Source organism: Lepidochelys kempii, chromosome 1 (assembly GCF_965140285.1).
Source record: "Lepidochelys kempii isolate rLepKem1 chromosome 1, rLepKem1.hap1, whole genome shotgun sequence".
NCBI lineage: Eukaryota > Metazoa > Chordata > Testudines > Cheloniidae > Lepidochelys > Lepidochelys kempii.
This window is the reverse complement of record NC_136380.1, coordinates 139,390,864-139,412,955: the sequence shown is the minus strand read 5'-3', so window position 1 is coordinate 139,412,955 and position 22,092 is coordinate 139,390,864. Positions and strand designations below refer to the sequence as shown.

At 39.6% G+C, this 22,092-nt stretch overlaps 1 protein-coding gene and 1 long non-coding RNA gene across 7 annotated transcripts in view; one reads left to right on the top strand and one right to left on the bottom strand.

Annotated features, from left to right (window-relative positions):
• Nucleotides 1-22,092, bottom strand: part of NHS (NHS actin remodeling regulator) — a 344,832-nt gene that overhangs the window by 14,853 nt on the left and 307,887 nt on the right. For 5 of the 6 annotated variants that reach the window (XR_012160290.2, XM_073356202.2, XM_073356225.2 and 2 more), the window contains exons 2-5: nucleotides 18,965-19,117; nucleotides 14,453-14,586; nucleotides 4,645-4,707; nucleotides 628-820 (exon numbers count right to left, since the gene is read on the bottom strand). Coding sequence is in view for 5 of the 6 variants with exons in the window: in XM_073356202.2 (XP_073212303.2) it covers nucleotides 628-820; nucleotides 4,645-4,707; nucleotides 14,453-14,586; nucleotides 18,965-19,117 (543 nt within the window). In the remaining variant the exon portion in view is untranslated. The remainder of the gene's footprint in view (nucleotides 1-627; nucleotides 821-4,644; nucleotides 4,708-14,452; nucleotides 14,587-18,964; nucleotides 19,118-22,092) is intronic. The other variant, XM_073356216.2, reaches the window with a different exon arrangement.
• The window catches only part of LOC140915902 (uncharacterized), a 51,088-nt gene that overhangs the window by 22,707 nt on the left and 6,289 nt on the right, over nucleotides 1-22,092 (top strand). Inside the window, exon 2 of the long non-coding RNA XR_012160318.2 lies at nucleotides 11,734-11,781. This is a non-coding gene — a long non-coding RNA (uncharacterized LOC140915902). The remainder of the gene's footprint in view (nucleotides 1-11,733; nucleotides 11,782-22,092) is intronic.

Genomic DNA, 22,092 nt, shown 5'->3' with positions numbered 1-22,092 from the left:
ATGTATATACCGGCTGCATACTAATATGTAAACAAATTCTTAAATTGAATAAAGCATAAAAGCATAAACTAAAAGTGTTATAAATAAATGAAGATGCCATTACTATACCTTCAGCTCAGCAGCATGACAAGAGATCTCAAAGCAATGGCTTACATACTACATGACCATTACTTGCATATTTAAAGTACTTCAAGTGTTATAATATTTTCTCTGCCCTTATTTGCTTGGTTACACATGATTGTCATATGATTAACCACTATGGCTTTCTGCATTATTTCAGTTAGCTAAATTCAAAGAGCTGCTTTATGTCCTTTTAAATACCAGTTGCCAGTCATACACAAAACAAAATTACACATCATACCGTGTAATTTAGTGTTAGATAACAGTTTGTAATGTGACACAAATACACTGGGCCAAATTAATTCTGGATGTAATGCCATTGACTTCAGTGGATCTACAAGAGGGAGGAATTTAGCCCAGTTAGTGTCTTGTACAAAATTAAATTCTTGAGTCAAAGTCTTTACTTGTAGGTTGTAAAGTCCTGTGTTTTGAAACACAGTTAATATAATGAAATGTTCTGACCTGACCACCCTTGAATCAAGCAAAAGAAATAGAAGAGATTTGTACCAGTGACATTGATGGGGATAATGCAAGAGGAAATCACTTGGGCATCTTGTTTCATTTTCTCCTCTGGAGTTGGGAGAGGTAGTGCTTTGCTCCAATTAGTTTGCTTATCCAGTGTAGAAGGGATATTATGTATTGGATTTTTCGGCCTCTGCCCTAGCATGACATCTGTATCTTCCTCCTCTGGTGGATGGGACTGCAAATGAATACATTCAAAATCAGTGTTCACTGTTTAGTCATACAAGACTAATTTTTAAACAAAGCAGTAGAAAGAGATTAGAGGTAGATTACAGGGGAGCAATGAAGAATTATAGATATTCCAAACAATGATATGATTATTGTTCCCACAGATACATGATATACAGTAAAAAGACAAAAATACCTCAACATACTGGAAATGTTTTAGTGTAGATAAAATGTGTATAGGACACATTTTTAATGGGAAGAGGCATGCACTTTATTTATGTGCATTTGCTGCTAGTGTGCACACAATTATGACCGATTTTAGGCATTTAAATATCCATTTGTGCATGCCACTCTTGTATATTCACATAAAGTTGTGGTAAATGTGCATGCAAAGTTTTTGTACACACAAGTACATTGACTACCACTGAAAACTGGTGCCATGTAATTTGAGGATATGCATTAAGAGGTCCAAAGCTTTCAAAGTATCAATCCTTAGTTCAGAAAAAGATACAAATTTCACTTTTACTAATCAGCTAGGAATGCATTCAGATTTAAGGATACAGAAAAACTACAGCTATACATTTGGCTGTAACTGGTGTTGATGATTCTGGTGTCAAGATAAATATTAACCAGGAGAGGATTAGCTGCTTAAGAACTAACTTAAGAACTAGGACTGTCAAGCGATTAAAAAAATTAATTGTTAAACAATAGAATACCATTAATTTAAATATTTTTGAATGTTTTCTACATTTTCAAATATATTGATTTCAATTACAACACAGAATATGAAGTGCACAGTGCTCACTTTATATTTATTTTTTATTACAAATATTTGCAGTGTAAAAATGATGAAAGAAATAGTATTTTTCAATTCCCCCATTAAAAGTACTGTACTCCAATCTCTTTATCATGAAAGTTGAACTTACAAATGTAGAATTATGTACAAAAAAAACTTCATTCAAAAATAAAAGAGTGTAAAACTTTAGAGCCTACAAGTCCACTCAGTCCTATTTCTTGTTCAGCCAATCGCTCAGACAAACAAGTTTGTTTACATTTGCGGGAGATAATGCTCCCCACTTCTTGTTTACAATGTCACCAGAAAGTGAGAACAGGCGTTCGCATGGCACTGTTGCAGCTGGCGTCGCAAGATATTTATGTGCCAGATGTGCTAAAGATTCATATGTCCCTTCATGCTTCAACCACCATTCCAGGGGACATGTGTCCATGTGATGACGGGTTCTGCTTAATAACAATCCAAAGCAGTGTGGACCAATGCATGTTCATTTTCATCATCTGAGTCAGATGCCACCAGCAGAAGGTTGATTTTCTTTTTTGGTGGTTTGGGTTCTGTAGTTTCCACATTGGAGTGTTGCTCTTTGAAGACTTCTGAACGGATGTTCCACACCTCATCCCTCTCAGATTTTGGAAGGCACTTCGGATTCTTAAACCTTGGGTTGAATGCTGTAGTTGTCTCTAGAAATCTCACAATGGTACCTTCTTTGTGTTTTGTCAAATCTGCAGTGAAAGTGTTCTTAAAACGAACAACATGGGCTGGGTCATCATCTGAGACTGCTATAACATGAAATATATGGCAGAATGCGGGTAAAACAGAGTGGAAGACATACAATTCTCCTCCCAAGGAATTCAGTCACATTTTTTTAACGAGCGTCATCAGCATGGAAGCATGTCTCTGGAATGGTGGCGGAAGCATGAAGGGGCACGCAAATGTTTAGAATATCTGGCACGTAAATACCTTGCAATGCCGGCTACAAAAGTGCCATGTGAACGCCTGTTCTTGCTTTCAGGTGACATTGTAAATAAGAAGAGGGCAGCGTTATCTCCCACAAATGTAAACAAACTTGTTTGTCTTAGTGATTGGCTAAACAAGAAGTAGGACTGAGTGGACGTGTAGATTCTAAAGTTTTACACTGTTTTGTTTTTGAGTGCAGTTATGTAACCAAAAAAAAATCCTCATTTGTAAGTTGCATTTTCATGATAAAGAGAATGCACTGCACTACTTGTATGAGGTAAATTGAAAAATACTATTTATTTTATCATTTTTACAGTGCAAATGTGTAATAAAAATAATAATATAAAGTGAGCACTGTACACGTCAATTACACTGCGTTGTAACTGAAATCAACATATTTGAAAATGTAGAAAAACATCCAAAAATATTTAATAAATTTCAATTGGTATTCTATTGTTTAACAGTGCGATTAAAGCTGCAATTAATCACGATTAATATTTTTAATCACGATTAATATTTTTTAGTTAATCACATGAGTTAACTGCGATTAATTGACAGCCCTATTAAGAAGTTCAAAGTATTATTTAGAAACCATGCAAATAATTCAGAACATAGATCTGGAAGTATAGAAAGCCAAATAAGCAAGAGAAAAGTCAATTAAATGGAAGAAAAACAGGTGTTTTAAAATAGAATAAAGGTCCTGAACTCTAATACTGTTGTAGTTTCACCTAACAATAAAGTAATAAGTGAAAAACATTTTCTCCTAACTTTACAGTTAAAGACACATTTTCAAACTCTCTCTGTTTCCATTTTGTTTGGAAATGGGGGGGAAAACCCACATGCCTTACTCTATGTCTGCCCTACTTTCCCCCCTTTTTGAAGTTAATATACTTCTCTGTAGTGACTGATCAGTCCTTGACTAGTTGAGAACATCTGCTTACGTCTTTTTCTAAATACTGTGAAATATTTTTGAGTCTGGTTTTCTTTTTAGTGTTAGATTCCCAGCTGGCTAACTCTTGGGGCTCTTGCCTATGGCTGTTGTTTACAGTATATTTCCAGGGTTTTAGTTTTGTGCACCTATGTGGTTAAGACAAACAATTTTTTCTCCCTTTCTTTGGCACAGTATTTAGCATGTAGTTACCTAATATTACATGATCACATGCTAATTATCATCTTTGTGCCATTCCTATTCATAGAGTTCCCACAAATCCTGTGGGAGTTGAAGGTCTAAAGCTTGGCAAACAACATTTCCAAACCAGTTCCAAAAGTGTTTAAGATCATACACCTATTTAAACTATTCCAGGACACTTACCTTATAAATGTTATCTGCAAAAACACGCACAAACTCAGGAGACAGGGTATCTTCCCCCCTTTGAGAAAAGCGTTTTTTTCCATATACGGTTTTAGTAAAACTTTGCAGCCTTCTTTCTCTCCTCAGCTTTTGTGCTGATCACCAGCAGACTGTGAGTAGCTCATATAAACTTCAAGCACAAAAGACTTTGTTTCCTAGGTAACTCCCCCCCTTTATTCCCCCCCAAAAAGTTTGGGGCATTGGGGAAACACACACACACACACACACCATTTTGTTGATGATTCCTTCCATGAATAACAATGGATTGCTGGACAAAGAAAGCGTAGTGACCTGACTGCAGGCTCTGACTGTCTGCCAAAACTACTGTTTGCAAACAATGGGAATGACAACTGTCCAGAGAATAAATGTATGCTTTTGCTCTGGCATCATTTTGATGGTTTCTTATGGTTTTGAAAAATATTGGTCTATTCTGAACATTGCAAGAAAATAAAATGCAATCACCCACATTATGGAGTCCATCTCGATCCAGACCTTCAAAGCTAGTCAATAGGAGGAAATGATCTTGTGGTCCACTATTACAGTTACCCAAAATGGGGAAAAAAATGTTGTTCCTTATTGATAAGAGAGTAGCATATAAAAGTTTTCTTTGAGATAGTGCATAGTGCAACAAAGTGAGAAGCGAAAAGCAAGCAAAAGAAAGGGTTAGAGGTTTGAAAGGGAAAAAATAAATGAGACAGGGCTGTTAGTTTAAGAATGCTTGTTTTTCCAATACCTTTCTACTCCATAGGGTCATGTGGCAACACTCAGTGGGGGAAGGCGAGCGGGTGCTGTTAAACTATAAATATGAAATGGGGGGGGGGAGGGAGATAAAATTAAAAACATACACAAAATGTTTTTGATTAAAGCACATCAATTTTGTCTAGAGAAATTGCTATAAGATTTAAATTGAGCTATAACCACAACCTAAATTTCCAGCTGAAAAATTCACCTACCTGAAAAGGTTCCTTTTCTCTGAATAAACCCCCATCTCATCACCTGGCGCATAAAGACATGTCCACACCCCAAAACAGTACTGATTTAGCTAAATTGGTTTAGCAACTAATATAGTTAAATTGGGGCAGCCTTCTGGTGTGACCATTGTTAAAAATCATCTTCAGAGTGCCTTATATACCTATAGCTCACAATAATTCCTTACAGATTTAAGCTAAAACTTTGTAAGGTACTCATCCAAATTACATGTCAATTATTTATTTCATGATTAAGTTAAAGATTTATCTGCTCATCTGAAAATAATGGATGTAAATAAGGCTGATTCTAAAGATGATATATCTAAATCTTCCATAGATCAATTTCAATTTTTTGATGTTACCGTTAAAACAGCCTAAGTTGTAATCATTATGTCAGAATGACAAAGGACAATTGGCTTTATATGCATTTCCTTAATGCTTTAAAGGGTAAATAGAGATGTTCAGCACATTACATGTTCTGGGTGAATTGCACGATGTTTTGATGTCTTTTTATCTCCAAGACCCCGGTTTGTTTGTGATTAGTGTCTTGTTTTAACCTATGACTGAACGATGACGTCTTTTAAAATGATACATAAAAATAAAAAAAGGAAAAAGAAAATGTAGCCCTTGATAACCTTAAAAAGCTTTGATTACCAAGTGTTTCTCAATTTGGTTAATAATGGCTCTGAACTGGTCTCATTTTGTAGGCCACTCACAGAAGAGAAATGCTATTATGGGCCATCTTCCCTCCTGATCGACACTGAAATGCACCCAGTGTGAGAACCACTGGAGTGAGAACTCTTTTTCCACAGCAAGCAGATAGATGTGCTGAGGCTGCCAGGTCCTAATTCTTGGTACTGAACCAAGACAGCTTTCCATGGAAATAACATCACCCCCTCTACACCTACCCAGGACCTATACAGCAAAGACCCCTCCAGTATTATCTTGCTTCCTTGTTTAGGACTAAAACTGACAGCAACTTCCAAAATTAGGTGCCCACACGTCTGATGGAAAAAAGGAGGAGCAAATCAAATCAGAGACCACTTCCAATTTATTAAAAATAGCTAGTAAGCCATCTAGATTAGGTCTAAAACCAATTCTCTTAAAATGGAAAAGGGGCTAGGAAACGGGACTTTAGCACAGACCAGTGTCTGATACGACTGCAGACAAATGCTTTCATGGTTTATGAAGGGAACCAAAAGAATAAGATATGAATAATTTAAGTTTCCACTAGCTCTTCAGATATGCAAGGATGATACTATCCTTTCATCACTGAGCCTAGTCACCAGTAATTGACCCAGAGCAGAATTACAGCAGTAGAGATTATCCCTGCAATTCAATTTTGCTGCTGAAGATTTGAAAGGGTTCCTAAGAAGAGTGCTGAATCAAGACAGACCTCTAGGGAGTGACAGATTCTTAAATGTGGAAATCCTTGTGCTGTTAAACAAAGGGCCACCTGGGGCTTGTCAGCACAGTGGTGCCCAAGGGACAGGAGAGAGCATGGGGATTCCTTCTCTCCCACTTTGTTCCTCTGCTCCAAGGCTGAAAATGAGTGCAAGGACTGCTCCATGTTTGCACCCCAAACAGCATCTGCCTCCCCAAAAGGAACAAGCAATGGCAAGGTTTGGGCTCTGGCCACAAATTCAACAGAGAAGATGGCCTCAGTTAGAGGGGAGCATATGTTGTATTCTATAAAAAACTGAGTGATGTCTGCACGAGCCCAGTGTTTCCAGAATTACTGTGTCAGTCCTAGGGAGCTACTACTGGTACAGCCTTCCTGCTCCCTAGCTCCTCTCAAAGGCCACAATATTCCCAAACGGGCCATTTATGTTCTATTGAACTCTCTACCAGTATCTACAATAGTTTTTATTTGCTAAGGAGTGGAGAGGGATCCCTTTCAAAATACAGCCCCCCTCGAGAAGTTTGAAATATGGTAATGATGATTTTCCAAGTACCACAGTAACAAAAACTGGTTTATTCTAATGGTAGGGTTTTGCTACCCAACTACTGTTATAATACAAGCATTCTCAGCAGGCTATGTGAAATTGATGCCTAGAAAATGCAATCCTGCATGGGACAGTGGGAAAGAGGCTAAAAAAACATGACTGATAGGGAGGGTTGTTTTTTTTAAATAATCATTCATAATGCTTTGTTGCTCAATGCAGACTGCATAATGCCTGAATTACTTTCCAAGAATGACTTTTTTTTTTAAATCCTTAAATGGATTTAAAAAAATTAAGAAACTCTGCTCCAATGCTAAAAGCAGCCATAAAATGCCAACAAAGTATAACAGTGTATTCATATTAATGGCCTAAAATATTATCAGCACTGATAAAGGCAGACAATGCCCACAGAAATGTTACGGGATTTCTGAAAGACTTAATAGGTAAGAGGCCATAATCTACATTAGAAGTGCTTGTGCAGGCAGAATCCTATTGGCAAAAATGTTAGGATTGTCTAATAATGAGAAAATAGAAAAGATTTTCATGGAATTACAACTCTAAAGAAAGACTTTGGTATGACTACACCACAATATTGGGTATTTAAAAAATAATAGAGATGAAAAGGAATAAAATGGCTGAAGAAAAACTTGTTAAAAGACAGTATTACTTAAACATCTGCTTTTCCATTCTCAAGCCTTGGCCTCAAGGAAAAAAAGGTGTGTTCTTAATGCAAGTAGCTAACTCTAGTTAAATCTGAGTGAAGATAAGGCAGCCTGTAGTTTGCACACAAGTCAGCAGGTTGTATTAAATATATGGGAACGACTAGTCTTAAATCCACTTGCCAACTCATGTGAAAACTACAGACTGCCTTATCTTAACTAGGCTTTTACCTCAAGTTAGCACTCCAGTTAAGAACACATCTTTTTTCTTAGTCAAGGCACTGCCTGGATGACCAGTTCAAATCCAGCCAAGCTTGGTAGTGATTGAAAATATTTGCCATCCGATGACTGGTCAGTGATCTCATTTCAGTTCCCAATAGACTCCATCACACAAACCAAACCACCAGGGGTGGCAGTTTACGCATAGCGGCCAAGAACTGAGCTTGCATGAGGCTACACTATTCATTCAATTCTAGGTGGTTCATCCAGATTAAGAGTGAGGCCCTTTGGTGGGGAAATCTGAGGAAGCTTCGCACTGTTGCTGTCGATGTTTTATCTGTGCTGTGGCTAAATACAGATTTTCAGACAAGGCTGTCAAGCTGGCATCTTTTACATCATTAACTTCCCTCTCCTTTCCACAGATTGAATCAGATCAGACACTGTCTTTTTCAGATGCTACTTCCTATGACAAATTATAGGCCCAATCCTGAGCACTTTGCATGATGGACCCTAATGATAACATTTTAAGGTGTGACCACTGATTTAGGGAGCTGTCATTTTGGGCTGCCCAACTTACGACCCCTTATGCCTGATATTCAGATGTGCTGGGCACCTAAAAATCCATTTGAAGTCAATCGGAGAACAAAATGTTATTATTTAAATAGGTCATACTTGGAGGGTTGGTTTGTGTTTAAAAAAATCTCTCACAAACTCAAAAGACGAGCTCTAACTGGCTTGGGAAATATGTAATTAGTCATGAAATCATATGAAACACCCAGGGCCATTCTGGTCTGTCAGATAATTTTGCATGTAGGCAGTTTTTCATAGTGTATTTTATTTGTGTTGTTGACAAACAGCGATGGCAACAGTCAATCTGTTAAATACAAATTCAGTATTTTTAAAGGCATTTTTCTGCACTAGATGAGAAAGATTCTTCTGAAGCCATTCCAGTCTAGTGTGTAATTAATTACTTAGGGACTTCTGCTGCAAACACTGACACATTTGAATACCGTTACTTTTATGAGAGATCCCATCATCTTCAATGCAACTCTTTTCATGGGTGTAATTGTTAATGTGCCAAGTCTTTGAAATATCAGGCTATCCATGTAAAAATCTTAACTGCACATCTCCTATTTTCAGCATCTCTTTGACGTTAACCACTTCTGTGCGGTATAACATACCAGGTGATGCAAACCTTAAAACTAATCAATGCAAGTGACTATGAAGGCCACCTGCAGTTGTGCACTTGCTAGCTTGGCAATTCATAGACCAACTCAATTTCCTGCTCCAGTAATGGGATGAGAAGGAGGAAATGCAGCTGGTCTGTAGGGAGTGGCAAATCACTACTTGATTCCTTTTTCTCCTCCCAAGAGTTTTGGGCTCCAATGTTGTTTATGGTTTGCAAATAGGAAGGCAAGGCTTGTGAAAAAAGCAATGTCCACGTTGCATTATGCACCTCGCACGCCTCATTTGAAGCGACAGTATTCCACGAAATGTTGGCATTTCAAAGTAAGTGACTGCACAGAGGATCTGGAACCCATAGCAAAAAGGTTATAGGAGAAATATAAAACCACGAGTAAACACTTCATTTGTGTTCCTCTATTCAAAGCTGTTTAGCGAGTGCAGAAAAGTTTTCAAGAGCAGAAAGTTTTTATTCCCTGTATGTTTGTTTAATTTAGAAATGGCTAAACTGATTTTTTTTCCTCCAAATTAGTTCAAAAATTCACTTAAATTGCATATGCTAAATGTTAGCCTGCAGGAAATCTTGATGAATTATTCCCAAACCCCTGCAAAGAGAGGAAGTGCTGACAAAGCTTTAACAGTAATGTGGCCAATGCCACAATTTATAATTCCAAAAACATTATTGTTGACCCCTAAGAGCAAGAAATAACAAAAAGGCAAACAAGGGAATTAAGCATTGTTTATAGCCCTGATTTCTGTACCACTGGACAGGTCAAAAAGAAAGGCCATGCTGGAAACTTCCTTTCTGGATGACCTTATGAATAAAATTTAAAAAGCTGAAATTCACCCCAGTGCAGAGGGTCAGCATGAGGCTAGCCTACTTTACCCAAAATAAATATATAACTATTCAATAATAAGACTCCATAACTTTTAAATATGAAAACAAAAATCTATATATTGGGAAATAAGCTGTAGGAGAAATGTGAACTAGTGGTTTGAAACCAGTGCTGAAACCAGGATCTCTTGAGTACTAATTCTGTCTCTAACACTGACTTTTTCAAGTGGCACTGGGTGAATCACTTAACCTCCTTGTCTCAGCTTCCCCATTTGTAAACTGGAGAGACGACTACTTCTCTACTTCAAAGGCAAGTGACAAGGATAAATTAAACCACTTCTGTAGAGTGCTTTGGAATTATAAAGCACTGTGTAAGTGCTAAATAATGTTATTCTCCCCCATAACAGAATTTTAAGAGACCAGAACAAATCATTTGTTTGTCTTATGTAGCAAAAGCAAAACTACTGATTTAATCGATAGAATAATTAACATTGTTGGGAAAAGGAAAAGAGATGCTAGTAAAAGATCAGTGTATTTCCAATGATTTGAACAAAGGGTTGTGTATTATATTTAGACATTAATATTCTGTAACATCGCAGTCTCTTTTTCAAGTAGTCAGGCAATATTGGTTGAGAAAATAAAAAGAATAGTTCTTACCATGCTATTTTTTCCCATTTTATTCTATAAGACACAATCTTGCTCACCTGCCTACTCTCAGAATTTATATCTCCATATGTTTTACTTTCCACAAATTTTTGTTTTATCTGCTTGTGGGTGTTTATTTTAGTTTGGAACATTACAAGTGTGATCTGTTAAAATGTTGACAATCCTTTAATGATTAATGTAATGCTTCAGTGTTTTGACAAGGTAAATACAAAAATAAGATTTGTTTTCTGACAGAAGTCATACCACACACGGTGTGCTAACAGACGAAGGCTCATAATAATAATAATCCTATAGCATTGGTCTGTATGTACTACACTTACTGCTTTACATATTCAATCTTCAGATTCAATGGTACAGATGGGTTTTTTGTGAAGAATGGTAGATGCCATTTGTACATAGGAAGTGCACAGGTGATTGATTAAAATCCTTCAGCCCATTAGTATTTCCTTGAGGTTTCACATGGCTTCAACACAAAACTGTGAAACTTGGTGTGTTTGACTTGAGTTTCCCTTTGAGTCATTTAAAACTGGTATATACAAAGCATTGGAGAACATGCCACAGGGAATATTTCTGAAATGGCAGGGAGATGGAATAAATAACCTGATGGGTCATTTCCATTCCTTACTTGTTCCAGCTGAGGTCTTGTCTAAAGACGGGGCAAGCAAGTTCAGAAAACTAAAGTCTCTTGAATCTTTGTCCAGACTGTATTTACAGTCAAGCTTAAACTGAACTTTGTGTATATATCAGCATGTATTTCAAAATGTGAAAGTGTTCCCCCCATTTCTGAAAAGTATTTCTGTCCTGAAGTTGAACAGCCAGAGATCTGTGAGAAAACTTGTTCTTATGAGATTTCCAGACCAATTCTGCAGAATCACGAGGTTCTGAACTCAAACTCTGAACTTTTGGAGCTTCATGCTTCACTAGACTGAGTGGGGCACCAGAAAAAAAGAAGAAAAGATTGAAGAATGTGAAACAAAAGTCTTAATTGCAGTCACAATGACACAGAATCTCAGTTTTCAATGGCTGTAGTAGGAGGTTTCAGAGTAACAGCCATGTTAGTCTGTATTTGCAAAAAGAAAAGGAGTACTTGTGGCACCTTAGAGACTAACCAATTTATTTGAGCATAAGCTTTCGTGAGCTACAGCTCACTTTATCCGATGAAGTGAGCTGTAGCTCTCAAAAGCTTATGCTCAAATAAATTGGTTAGTCTCTAAGGTGCCACAAGTACTCCTTTTCTTTTTGCAGTAGGAGGTGTTACATGCAGGGTTGTCATGGGAACATGTCTGAGGAATAATCCCCTTGTTCTGTCAAGTTTGTGTCTTTCCCAAATTGTTTTTGTTTTCTTCGTAGGCAAGTGGGGCAGAATGAGTGGTACTTAGACTTCTGCTTTGTGGAAAGGTAAGACAATAAGCTGAATTTTGGACACATGCCCTGGACACCTAAAAAGTTTGATGATCCTATATTATGTTGTGTTTTCTAGTTAGGCACCTAAGTAAATAGGCTGTTTTGCAGTAGCAGTGAACTGCTGCAGCTCCCATGGAATCCATGGAAGCTGTAGGTAGTCATCGTCTCTGAAAATCAGGCCACTTGCTGCATGTTAATGTACCCAAATTTGAAAAGTTTGGCCTGCAACTTTTGGAACTTCTTCATGCCCAATTGCTTGAATTTTCAGCCTTGAAGATGCATTGAAAGTGGCTTTTTGTCGGCATGAGCTAGTTTTTCTTTCACTAGCACGTTCCTTGAAGGCAAAGGAAGGGAAATATAGAATATGCTCCTGTTCCATGGATGACAATTCTGGTGGCTTTCAGCCATCATAGTTTGTTACTTAATTAGTGGTCAGGCAATGCAACCAGTAATTGGCATAATATGCTAAAATTATCCATCAGCTCCCAGAAGCATTTAGAAATTCAGAGAAGTCAACAAGCCTATTGCAGCAGATGTAACACACTGAAAAGGGAAATCTCACTTCTGACAGTATTTTCAACTTTCTTTAATAATGATGCCATTAAATCGGGGGAAGGGAGGACTGACAAATTCAATTAGTCCTCCACTGTTTGAGTAGCTCTTACAAATCTTCAGTCAGTGTTTGCCAAGCAGTATCTGTGTTCATGTGCTCTCTATACCACCTTGCCACATCCTCTCCTTTTACAACTCCGCCATGAATGCAGTGTGCTCTAATCAGTACGATGAGAGCTTTGAATTAGTTGTAAAAACAAGACATTGCTAGCTAACTAACAGTAGGATCAAGTGCTCCAGTAACTTTTGCTTGCTCCCTCTTCGGGGAACATTGAGCCTGGGCAGTTTTCAAAAAAACCCAAGCAAGATGCACACAAGGCTTGACTCTTTTTTTACGGGGAAAAAGGTGTCAGACGTCTGCAGTTAACATGGCTTAATTTCTGCCAGTACAGAGCTCACTCAGATTGTTGCTCATTATTAATTATTATTTTGTATTACATGTAAGAAAGTAGAGTCTACATCTACTAGTCACTTTCCAAACACAGCTATGATTCAGTCCTTTCACCACAGAGCAAACATTTTCAAAGGCAAGTTTTTTTCCTCATCTGACGTTAGTTAAGGAAACTTTACGTCCAATATACTTCCAAATCATTACATTGAACCAATTCAGATCCATAACTTGGCATCATCGTGGACACCTTTCTTCCTTGCCTCTCATTGACCCTTTTGTCTGCTCTGCTCTGCCTATGACACCACCTTTCACCTATTTCTCCTGCAAATGTCTTCCCCACCCTTTCGTCTACGCTGCCCCTAATCCCAGAATGTCCTTTCTTAGCTGATTCACAAGGCTCCCATCCTTGTTCAAGTGCCTCCTTAAGACTCACCTCTGCCATGGGGCCTCCTTGAAAATAGCCATCTAAAACATCCATTTAGTCAAAAAATAAAATAAACAGAACTAATCCATACCTTATAATGCAATTTGTGTTTCCCGAAAAGAAACAAAACACTTCATTGGAACTGGCTGCAGATTTGAACACTGCACTCGGAGCTCACCACTAGTTGGAAGTGTGCATTACCCTCAGATCCCTTTCTCATTACTACACTTTTGTATTACATTTGTATATATTTTATTGCTAAATTAAGTACGTGACTATACAATACCTTGCTACCCACTTATTCAGGCACAGACATAGGTCTAGGTGCCCAGCTGCATACTGTGTACATACTCAAATGGTGAAATTCATCCCTGTGCTGATGCCAACATAAGGTGTATGCATTATTTAAGTCCCAATAAGCCTGATTTTGAGTGCCTAAGTGGGATTTGGGACTTGCACTGGTCCTTAGCACAGGGGAGAAGTTCACTCACAGTGAAGTTCTCAAAATATTGGTGAGACTAATTCCTTTTACAATGGTAGATCTGTGAAATCAGTAATTTAATTTCAAATTTGTGCCAAGGGCTAGTCAGTACACAGGCATTGGGACAGATCTTCAGGTGGTGTAAATCAATGCAACTTCATTGATTGCACTACCATTTTTACTTGTTGGCTCTTGAGCCAATCACAGTACTCACAGAAGTCAATGGTACAATAAAGTATCTGAATGTACAGTACTGTACAATGGCAGAGGAGAGTCCATTAGCAATAAAAGCAAGTTGTGACTAGAGTTGGATGAATACTCTGTAGGCAGGTGTGTAACTGCAGGCACCTTGGGTAGTAAAGCGGTACCACTACCGCCCATCATTATTTAAATTCTAGAATTCCTGGTTCTTGGCAATTGTCCTTCCAGGACTTAAATTACAACACTAAGTTCCCTCTTGGAAGTATTACACCTTGCTCAGGCATTAGTTAAGAATGACACCTGAAGGCTCCTGTATAGGGGGATAAAATCTCAAGTGCCCATCTGTCTCCTAATGGAATCTTCAAAATGTAATCCATAATATCTTTACTGGAAACCAGCCTGTGTTTTGTTATGGATCAGGCAGAGACCAATGTCAACTGGATTGTAACTATAGAAATCCATAGGGTAATTATTAAGCATGATGATGAATGAACAGCATCGTTATTAGGTCCAATAATAATATATGTTATAACTTTAGTATGCATGAAAAGCTTACTGTTAGCAAGTGACGGTCCTTTATCTCTTTCCTCTTCTGACTGTAGATTGCAGGGAAGGGGGGAAATGGGGGAACCACCACAGAGATGGGCCCTGGGACTTTCTGCTCTCTGTTATCACCCCAGTTTCGTTGTTCTGTTTTGAAAATGGAGAAACTAGAAGTCAGTTTTTCTGATTGATGCATTAAACAAAAATCTCTTTATTGAGATTTAAACAGATATAAATAATGAAGTTTAATCTTCTAGCAAACATTCAGGCTGGTCTTCTTCCTCATTATTATTATTATTTCTGCAATAGCACCCAAACCATGAATGGTACTTTCCAAAAACAGAGGAAGATACAGTGTTTGCCCCAAGAAGCTTGCATTCTAATGGTACAGTAAGTGAGAGCTACATTAGCGGATGAAACAGAAGAGTTGGTAGACAAAGAGTCAGACAGTAAGGACACAGGGTAACTTTGTTTTTTATGCTATACATGTAATTGTTACTAAATATGTATAAAGTTCCCCTCATACCCCATTAAAATCCCCTTCCAAGGCAAAGTACCCAGACCTTTTTGACTGATGAGGTTTTACAAAACTAAAACCCAGAACTGGCTCGGCTCATATCTTTAAACAAAATAGATCATATACTCTTTGGAACGTTAGCAACTCAAATCCCAACTAAAAGATCTGTCTTGGGTCTGGTTCTATTCAATACCTTCATAAATGGTTTAGATAATGGCAAGGGGGTACATTTATAAAGTTTGCAGAAGATTCCAAGCTGGGAGGGGTTGCAAGCACTTTGGAGGACATGATCAGAATTAAAAATGATCTTGACAAACTGGAGAAATGGTCTGAAGTAAAAAGGATGAAATTCAATAAGGACAAATGCAAAATTCCTTCCACTTAGGAAGGAATAATCAATTGCACAAATATATAATGGGAAATGACTGCCTAGGAAGTTGTACTGCAGAAAAGAACGTGGGGGCTATAGTGGAGCATAAACTAAATACGAGCCAACAAAGTGATACTGTCACAAAAAGCAAACATCATTCTGGGATGTATTAGCAGGGGTGTTGTAAGCAAGACATGAGAAGTAATTCTTCCACTCTATTCAGCACTGATAAGGCCTCAACTGGAGTACTGTGTCCAGTTCTGGGCACGACAGTTTGGAAAAGATGTGGACAAATTTAGAGAAAGTCCAGTGGAGAACACCAAAAATGATTAAAGGCCTAGAAAATATGATCTACGAAGACAGATAGAAAAAAATGGATTTGTTTAGTCTGAAGAAGAGAGGACTGAGTGGGGACATGATAACAGTCTTTAGGTATGTAGAAGGTTGTTATAAAGAAGAAGGTGATAAATAGTTCTCCTTAACCACTAAGCATGGGACAAGAAGTAATGGGCTTAAATTGCAGCAAGGGAGATTTTGGTCAGACATTAGGAAAAACTTCCAAATTATAAGGGTAGTGAAGCACTGTAATGAATTACCTAGGGAGGTTGTGGAATCTCCCACATGAGAGATTTTTAAGAACAGGTTAGATAATCATCTGTCAGGAATAGTCTAGATTTAAGTATCAGAGGGGTAGCCGTGTTAGTCTGGATCTGTAAAAGCAGCAAAGAGTCCTGTGGCACCTTATAGACTAACAGACATATTGGAGCATAAGCTTTCGTGGGTGAGTACCCACTTTGTCAGATGCATGTCTAGATTTAAGTTCTGCCTCAGAGCAGGGAACTTGACCAGTTGACCTATCGAGGTCTCTTCCAGTCCTACATTTCTACGATTCAAAGATAGAAACCCTCCTAGGTCATTCCCACACATCCAGCCTCCATAATGCAGATCACAGAAGGAGACTGCTCCCCTAGAAACATAATTAAAATCCAGATAATGGTTGCTGAAGATGATCTCCCCATTGGTAAAGAGAGAAATTGCCCATAAACATGCAGATGTATTTCCACCTCTTACATAAAGCTAAGAAGAAACAGAGCAAAACTGACAGCCGGAGACTCAAAGATCAAGAATTGTAAATAACTGGAAAAAACACATGATTTATTGTCATCACCCAAAAATCTGAAAATTTCCTACCTGTAATTTGTTTTTGTCGTAAATACAAACAAAATCAAAAGAGAAAAAGATCAGTAGGTAAGCCCATGGAGGATCAAGTGCAGCTATTGTCCCCTTTGAAGACTGAATGCAATTCTGAAAGGCTTCCATAAGCTAAGTATTACATGCACTGTAAGGATAAGGTGGAGTCATCATTGACCCTGCCATGGTGCAAATGTCTAAGACGAAAGAGTATCCACTGGGGCCACAGGACAGTGGAAGGTTCACTCTTCTAAAAGACACTACATCAGAGGCTAATGAGCCGAGGTCTCCCAGAACGGGATTTAAATTACATCCCAAATGGTAGTGAGGCCAACACTGAGATGCTTTGGACCCAAGGCCTAACTTCCAGTGGGAGCTGGGAGCTTCTATTGCCTATTATATTAAGTAGTATAATAGAGTATTGAGTCTATCAATAGGTGCAGTGAGGAGAAATAAGAAAGAACATTCCAGGCTAGGATTTCGTTCCCTGGTTCCACAGCTGCATCGGGTTCTGACTGCTTGATTGGCATCAGGGAGATGGATGCTGAGGCAAAGACTTGTCCCAGAACTGAGGTGTCTGTCTTCAAGGCACCAGCTACACTAGTCTCTCTCAGTTCCAAGAAAATGTCAAGCTCTGCAGAGTCTTTCATTGCCTAGAAAGCTCTAGTGTTGAAGTCTCTCCAGCATCAATCCATGCCCAAACTCAAGCTTCTTCAAAATCTTCTGGGAGTCCATGTGAGACAGGGGAATGGTTCTGTCCCTCTGTTCTTGATGCCAAGATAGAAGTAGTTCCATTACTGTTAGCATGCAGAACCAATGGAAGCGCAAGCTGGATTCTTTGTCACCGAATGCATTCTCAACAACATTGTCAGCTAAGTGCCAACAGCATAGTCTTTGTTACTGGCATTTGATGAGTGAGGCAAGGAGAACGTAACTTGTTTCTCTGATCTAACATTGGGTTTGAAGCACTGGCAGTTAAAAATATCTTTTTACTTGTCAATAATGCAAATTTGATATAGGAAGTATGATGCCACTTTTAGGTGAGCTTTTCAGAGTATAATTGCATTTTACAATATAAAAATACAGAGAAAATAAAATATGACAACGTATGACAAACTCTCTGCTAATGCTGCAGAGTTAATATTAAATACGGAGGATAGTACATTGTCAAAGCACAATTTGTTATTTAACTCCATTACCCATTTCTGTCCACTGCCGTTATGCTTTGGTTAACAGAAATTCTCCTGTCCACAAGATGGCAGAAGCAGATTATCCTGATGCTAGGACACTTGCTATGCTGATTGGCTAAGGAACCCACCCCCGCACAGTTTCATTCTAATTTTAGTGCTACAATGATTGTAATTCCTTTTTATGGCTCTTTGCAGTGCTATTAAGACATACTGCCCCCACAGTTAGTTGCTGAGTTTAAAACTGCAGAGAGGTCAAAATGCAGTAATTAATTGTAACATTTTATCCAGTTAAGATGAGGTTAACAAATTTGATCAATCAATTATTATCATTAACAACAACACATGACTAAGAGAATTACTGATATTGATGCAAATCTACTTCACCTAAGGAAGCCTGCTGCTGAACACTTTAAAGGTGACCTGCACAAAAAAGGTGATTGTTTCTTCTGCTTGTTTTTTATATTAGATATTACATCAGAACAGCCATACTAGGTCAGATCAATGGTCCATCTAGCCCAGTATCCTTTCCTCTTACAGTGGCCGTGCCAGATGCTTCAGAGGGAAGGAACAAAACACGGCAATGTATTGAGTGTTCCATCCCCTGTCATCTAGTCCCAGCTTCTGGCAGTCAGAAGTTTAGGGACGCTCAGAGCATAGGGTTGTGTCCTGGACGATCTTGGCTAATAGCCATTTACGGACCTATTCTCCATGAACTTATCTAATTCTTTTTTGAACTCACTGATTTTGGCCTTCATAACATCATTTGGGAATGAGTTCCACAGGTTGATTGTGCGTTGTGTGAAGATGTACTTCTTCATGTTTGTTTTTAAACCTGCTGCCTATTAATTTCACTGGATGACCTCTGGTTCTTGTGTTACGTGAAGGGGTAAACATTTCCCTATTCACTTTCTCCACACCATTCATGATTCTTTGGACCTCTCTCACATTCCCCCTTAGTTGTCTCTTTTCTAAGCAGTCTTTTTAAATCTCTCCTTGCCTGAAAGCTGTTCTATACCCCAAATCATTTTGTTGCCATTCTCTGTATCTTTTCCAATTCTAAAATATTTTTTTAGGTGGGGTAATCAGAACTGCACTCAGTATTTAAAATGTGGGTGTACCCTGGATTTTTAACAATGTTTTGGATCTTTTCTACAAAGAAGCAAAACAAGGGACAAACCCTGCCTAATGCGGCTTCCTGTTTTTTCATCTTTATTCACTAGTATGGGTAAAGGGAGGGAGGACTGTGGAAGTGGTTACCTCTTCGCAAGGCTCGCAGATTCTGTTTGGCGTGGCGGTGCAGCTCCTCCACACAGGGTGGTCTGGTTGAGGGGTGGAAAATATTTCTTTGCTGATGCCAAGGTGCTCGGTAGTACACACTCAGTTTACTCTCTGCATCCAGGTTAGAGACAGCTATAGAATCAAAAACAAGAGAATAGGACATTTACCCACTGTTACATGCAGCTTATCTGAAATAGTAAGCTAGGCATCATACTTGGAAGGTAAGTTACTGCTAAAAAGGGGGGTGCTGAAGGAGTCACGCCATGTCTCCTCCTATCTGGTGATAGGGACCACTATTCTTCTACATAACTCCACCATTTAGCATGTATATAACACCTTTCCTCTGTAGATCACACAGGGCTTTATAGAAAAAACTAAGTATAATTATCTATACATTATATCTCTGTGTTATATATGCTAGATGCGTGTGTATATATGTTAGATATCTAAGAGGCAAGTATCATTATTAAGGCTGTGAGTCTGTCACGGAAGTCACGAACTTTGGGTCTTTCCATGACCTCTGTGACTTCTGCAATGGCCAGCCGCACCAGCCGCTGCTGTTGCAGTCTCGGGCCACCGCCCCCTCCCCCCAGCAGCAGGAGTTTGGGTGGGGGGGCTCAGAGCGGAGGGTTGGGGCGTGGAGGGGGGTGAGGGCTCTGGGCAATGCTTACCTTGGGGGGCTCCCCAGGAGCGGCAATATCCCTCGGCTCCTAGGGGTAGGCACAGCCAGCAGGCTCTGTGCGCTGCCTCTGCCCGCAGGCACTTCCCCAACAGCTTCCATTGGCCACAGTTCCCAGCCAGTGGAAGCTGCAGAGCCAGCGCTCAGGGAGGAGGCAGCATACAGAGCTGCGTGGCTGCACCTCCACCTAGGAGTTGAGGGATGTTGCCACTTCCGGGGAGGTGCGGAGCTGGGTGGGGAGCCTGCCAGCCCCGTCAACCCTCTCCCTCCAGCACCAGTCCTGGGCCACGTGCCATCACTGCCCAGCACCAGCAGGGGTTCCGGGCCACGCTCCGAGGCCCCCCACCAGCATCAGCACAGGACCTGGCCCCCCTAAGCAGCCACACTGCCCCCCCCCCCCCCCCGAGCACCCACGACATCCCCCCTGGGCCGCTCCCCTCCCCAAGATTTAGTCAGGAGTATATAGTACAAGTCATGGACAGATCACAGGCTGTGAATTTTTGTTGACTTTTACTAAAAATACCTGTGACTAAAACGTAGCCTTAAACATTATCATCTCCACTTTCAAATGGCAAAACTGAGGCACAATGAGGTCAAGTAATGTGCTCAGGGTCACCTAGTGAATCAGCAGCAGAGTAGAGAAAAGAACCTCCTAGTTAGCTCTCAATCACCCACTCTAATTACTAGACAATGCTGTCTCACTATAATATGCTATATCCTCACTATCGTACAACACGGGTTGTTAGCTCACTGCATGAAGACTGAGATTACCGGATGATTTGAATTACCGCAAATTCAAATGCTACCTTTCAGAAAAGGTACTTTTTAATAGGCATTGACTCTTGAGGGACTAAAAATTTCAATTGCTCTGCCCAGAAATCTCAAAGGACTTCCTCTGAAAGTTGCATGAACCAGCTACACATTAAGGAAGGACAGAATTTCTCAGAAACATGTGGGCCCAGGGGAGCCAAGTTTACCTTTAGTGTATTCAGTCACTAGTTTTACAAGGGACAAAATAAATAAGTAAGCCAATATGAATTCTGCAGTTCTGCGGTGGCCAACAGAGCAGATTTGTATCACTACATTCAACAGCTTGTGTAAAAAAAATTTTTTTTTTACATCCCTATCTCTTTACTGCTTTTTTTATAAGCTCCAACACTAGTTGCCTGCATAAGATCCAGACTTTCTGATTATTTCTCTTTGGCAGTTACTCAATGACCTCAGGTTTCTCCCATAAAACTAAGGAGTCATAGTAACGACTCTGGTCACAGGGTAAAAGTCACAGTACTCTCAACACTATGCAGTGTGTGTGCACATACAGGGTGGTCAGAGAGGTTGGTTTTCACTACACAAATATGGAGCCATGAAGTCCTCCTAGCAGTGGGTCTCAGAGTCAGGGCAGATCCAGACAGTACTTGTAATCATAAATGCATCAAATCCCTTTCCTCTTCTCCCCTGGTCTTTTTCAAAAAGAACATTGATATACAGCACTCTCTGGCAAATGGTTCAGTTCAGTGACCCCATTGCTATCAGTCTCACAGGAGACCAGGTCACATCCCACAGTTCTTGACAGGGAAGCCATTCCCAAAAACAGCAGGGGTAGGAAAGAAATCCAGTCATTCATTCAGTTGTTCAGTGATAGCATTCAGTGGGGACTGATCAGCTAACAGTGTCCAAAGTTCTTTAAGCTCCTCCTGCTCAAAGTTAGGGACACCTCAGAATGTCTGTCTGATATGGTGGCAGGAACAGAGACCTGGCCTCCTCAAAGGACTGGGCTCAGTTTGGTTCTTGACCACCTGCATTTGTCTCCCACCCATACTGTTGACAAGGTTGCAGTTCAATACCAAGTGATACTCCTTCCCAATTGTAACAAGGAATACACGTGGGAAACTGATATCTGCAGACAATGAAAGCTCTTGGCTTCCTATCCATTCTGCTTACCCCCTGCTTACTCTGCAGGTAATAGCAAAAAGACATATCCTGAAGAATTTGTTTGAGTAAGAACTGCAGATTTTGGCTAATGGTTACAAAATTTCTAGGATATTCTTGGATTCCACTGGGTGTCCCAGATATCTGCAATTTTGGCTGTGGTTTTCTCCTTCCATTTCTCAAGGATACTGCCTATGGGCATCCAGCATCTGCCCCACCGACAGCTTTACGTGCATCCTTGCCATTGCTCTGCTTCCTAGCTCCTACCATCTGGAGGAGAAACAGGATGAGCTGGGAAGAGGAGGAGACAGCTAGCACCATAGGCAGCCTCAGTCCCAGTCCAGTCCTCAAAAGCAGCAGCTAAAGTCCTTCCTCAAGGGTTGAGGGGATTAACATGACATTTGCAAATCACCACATCCTTGACTCTGCTTGTATGTTCTGTCCTTTTCCCCTACTCTTTGTCTTATCTATTTAAGATTTTAAGTTCTTTGGGGCAGGG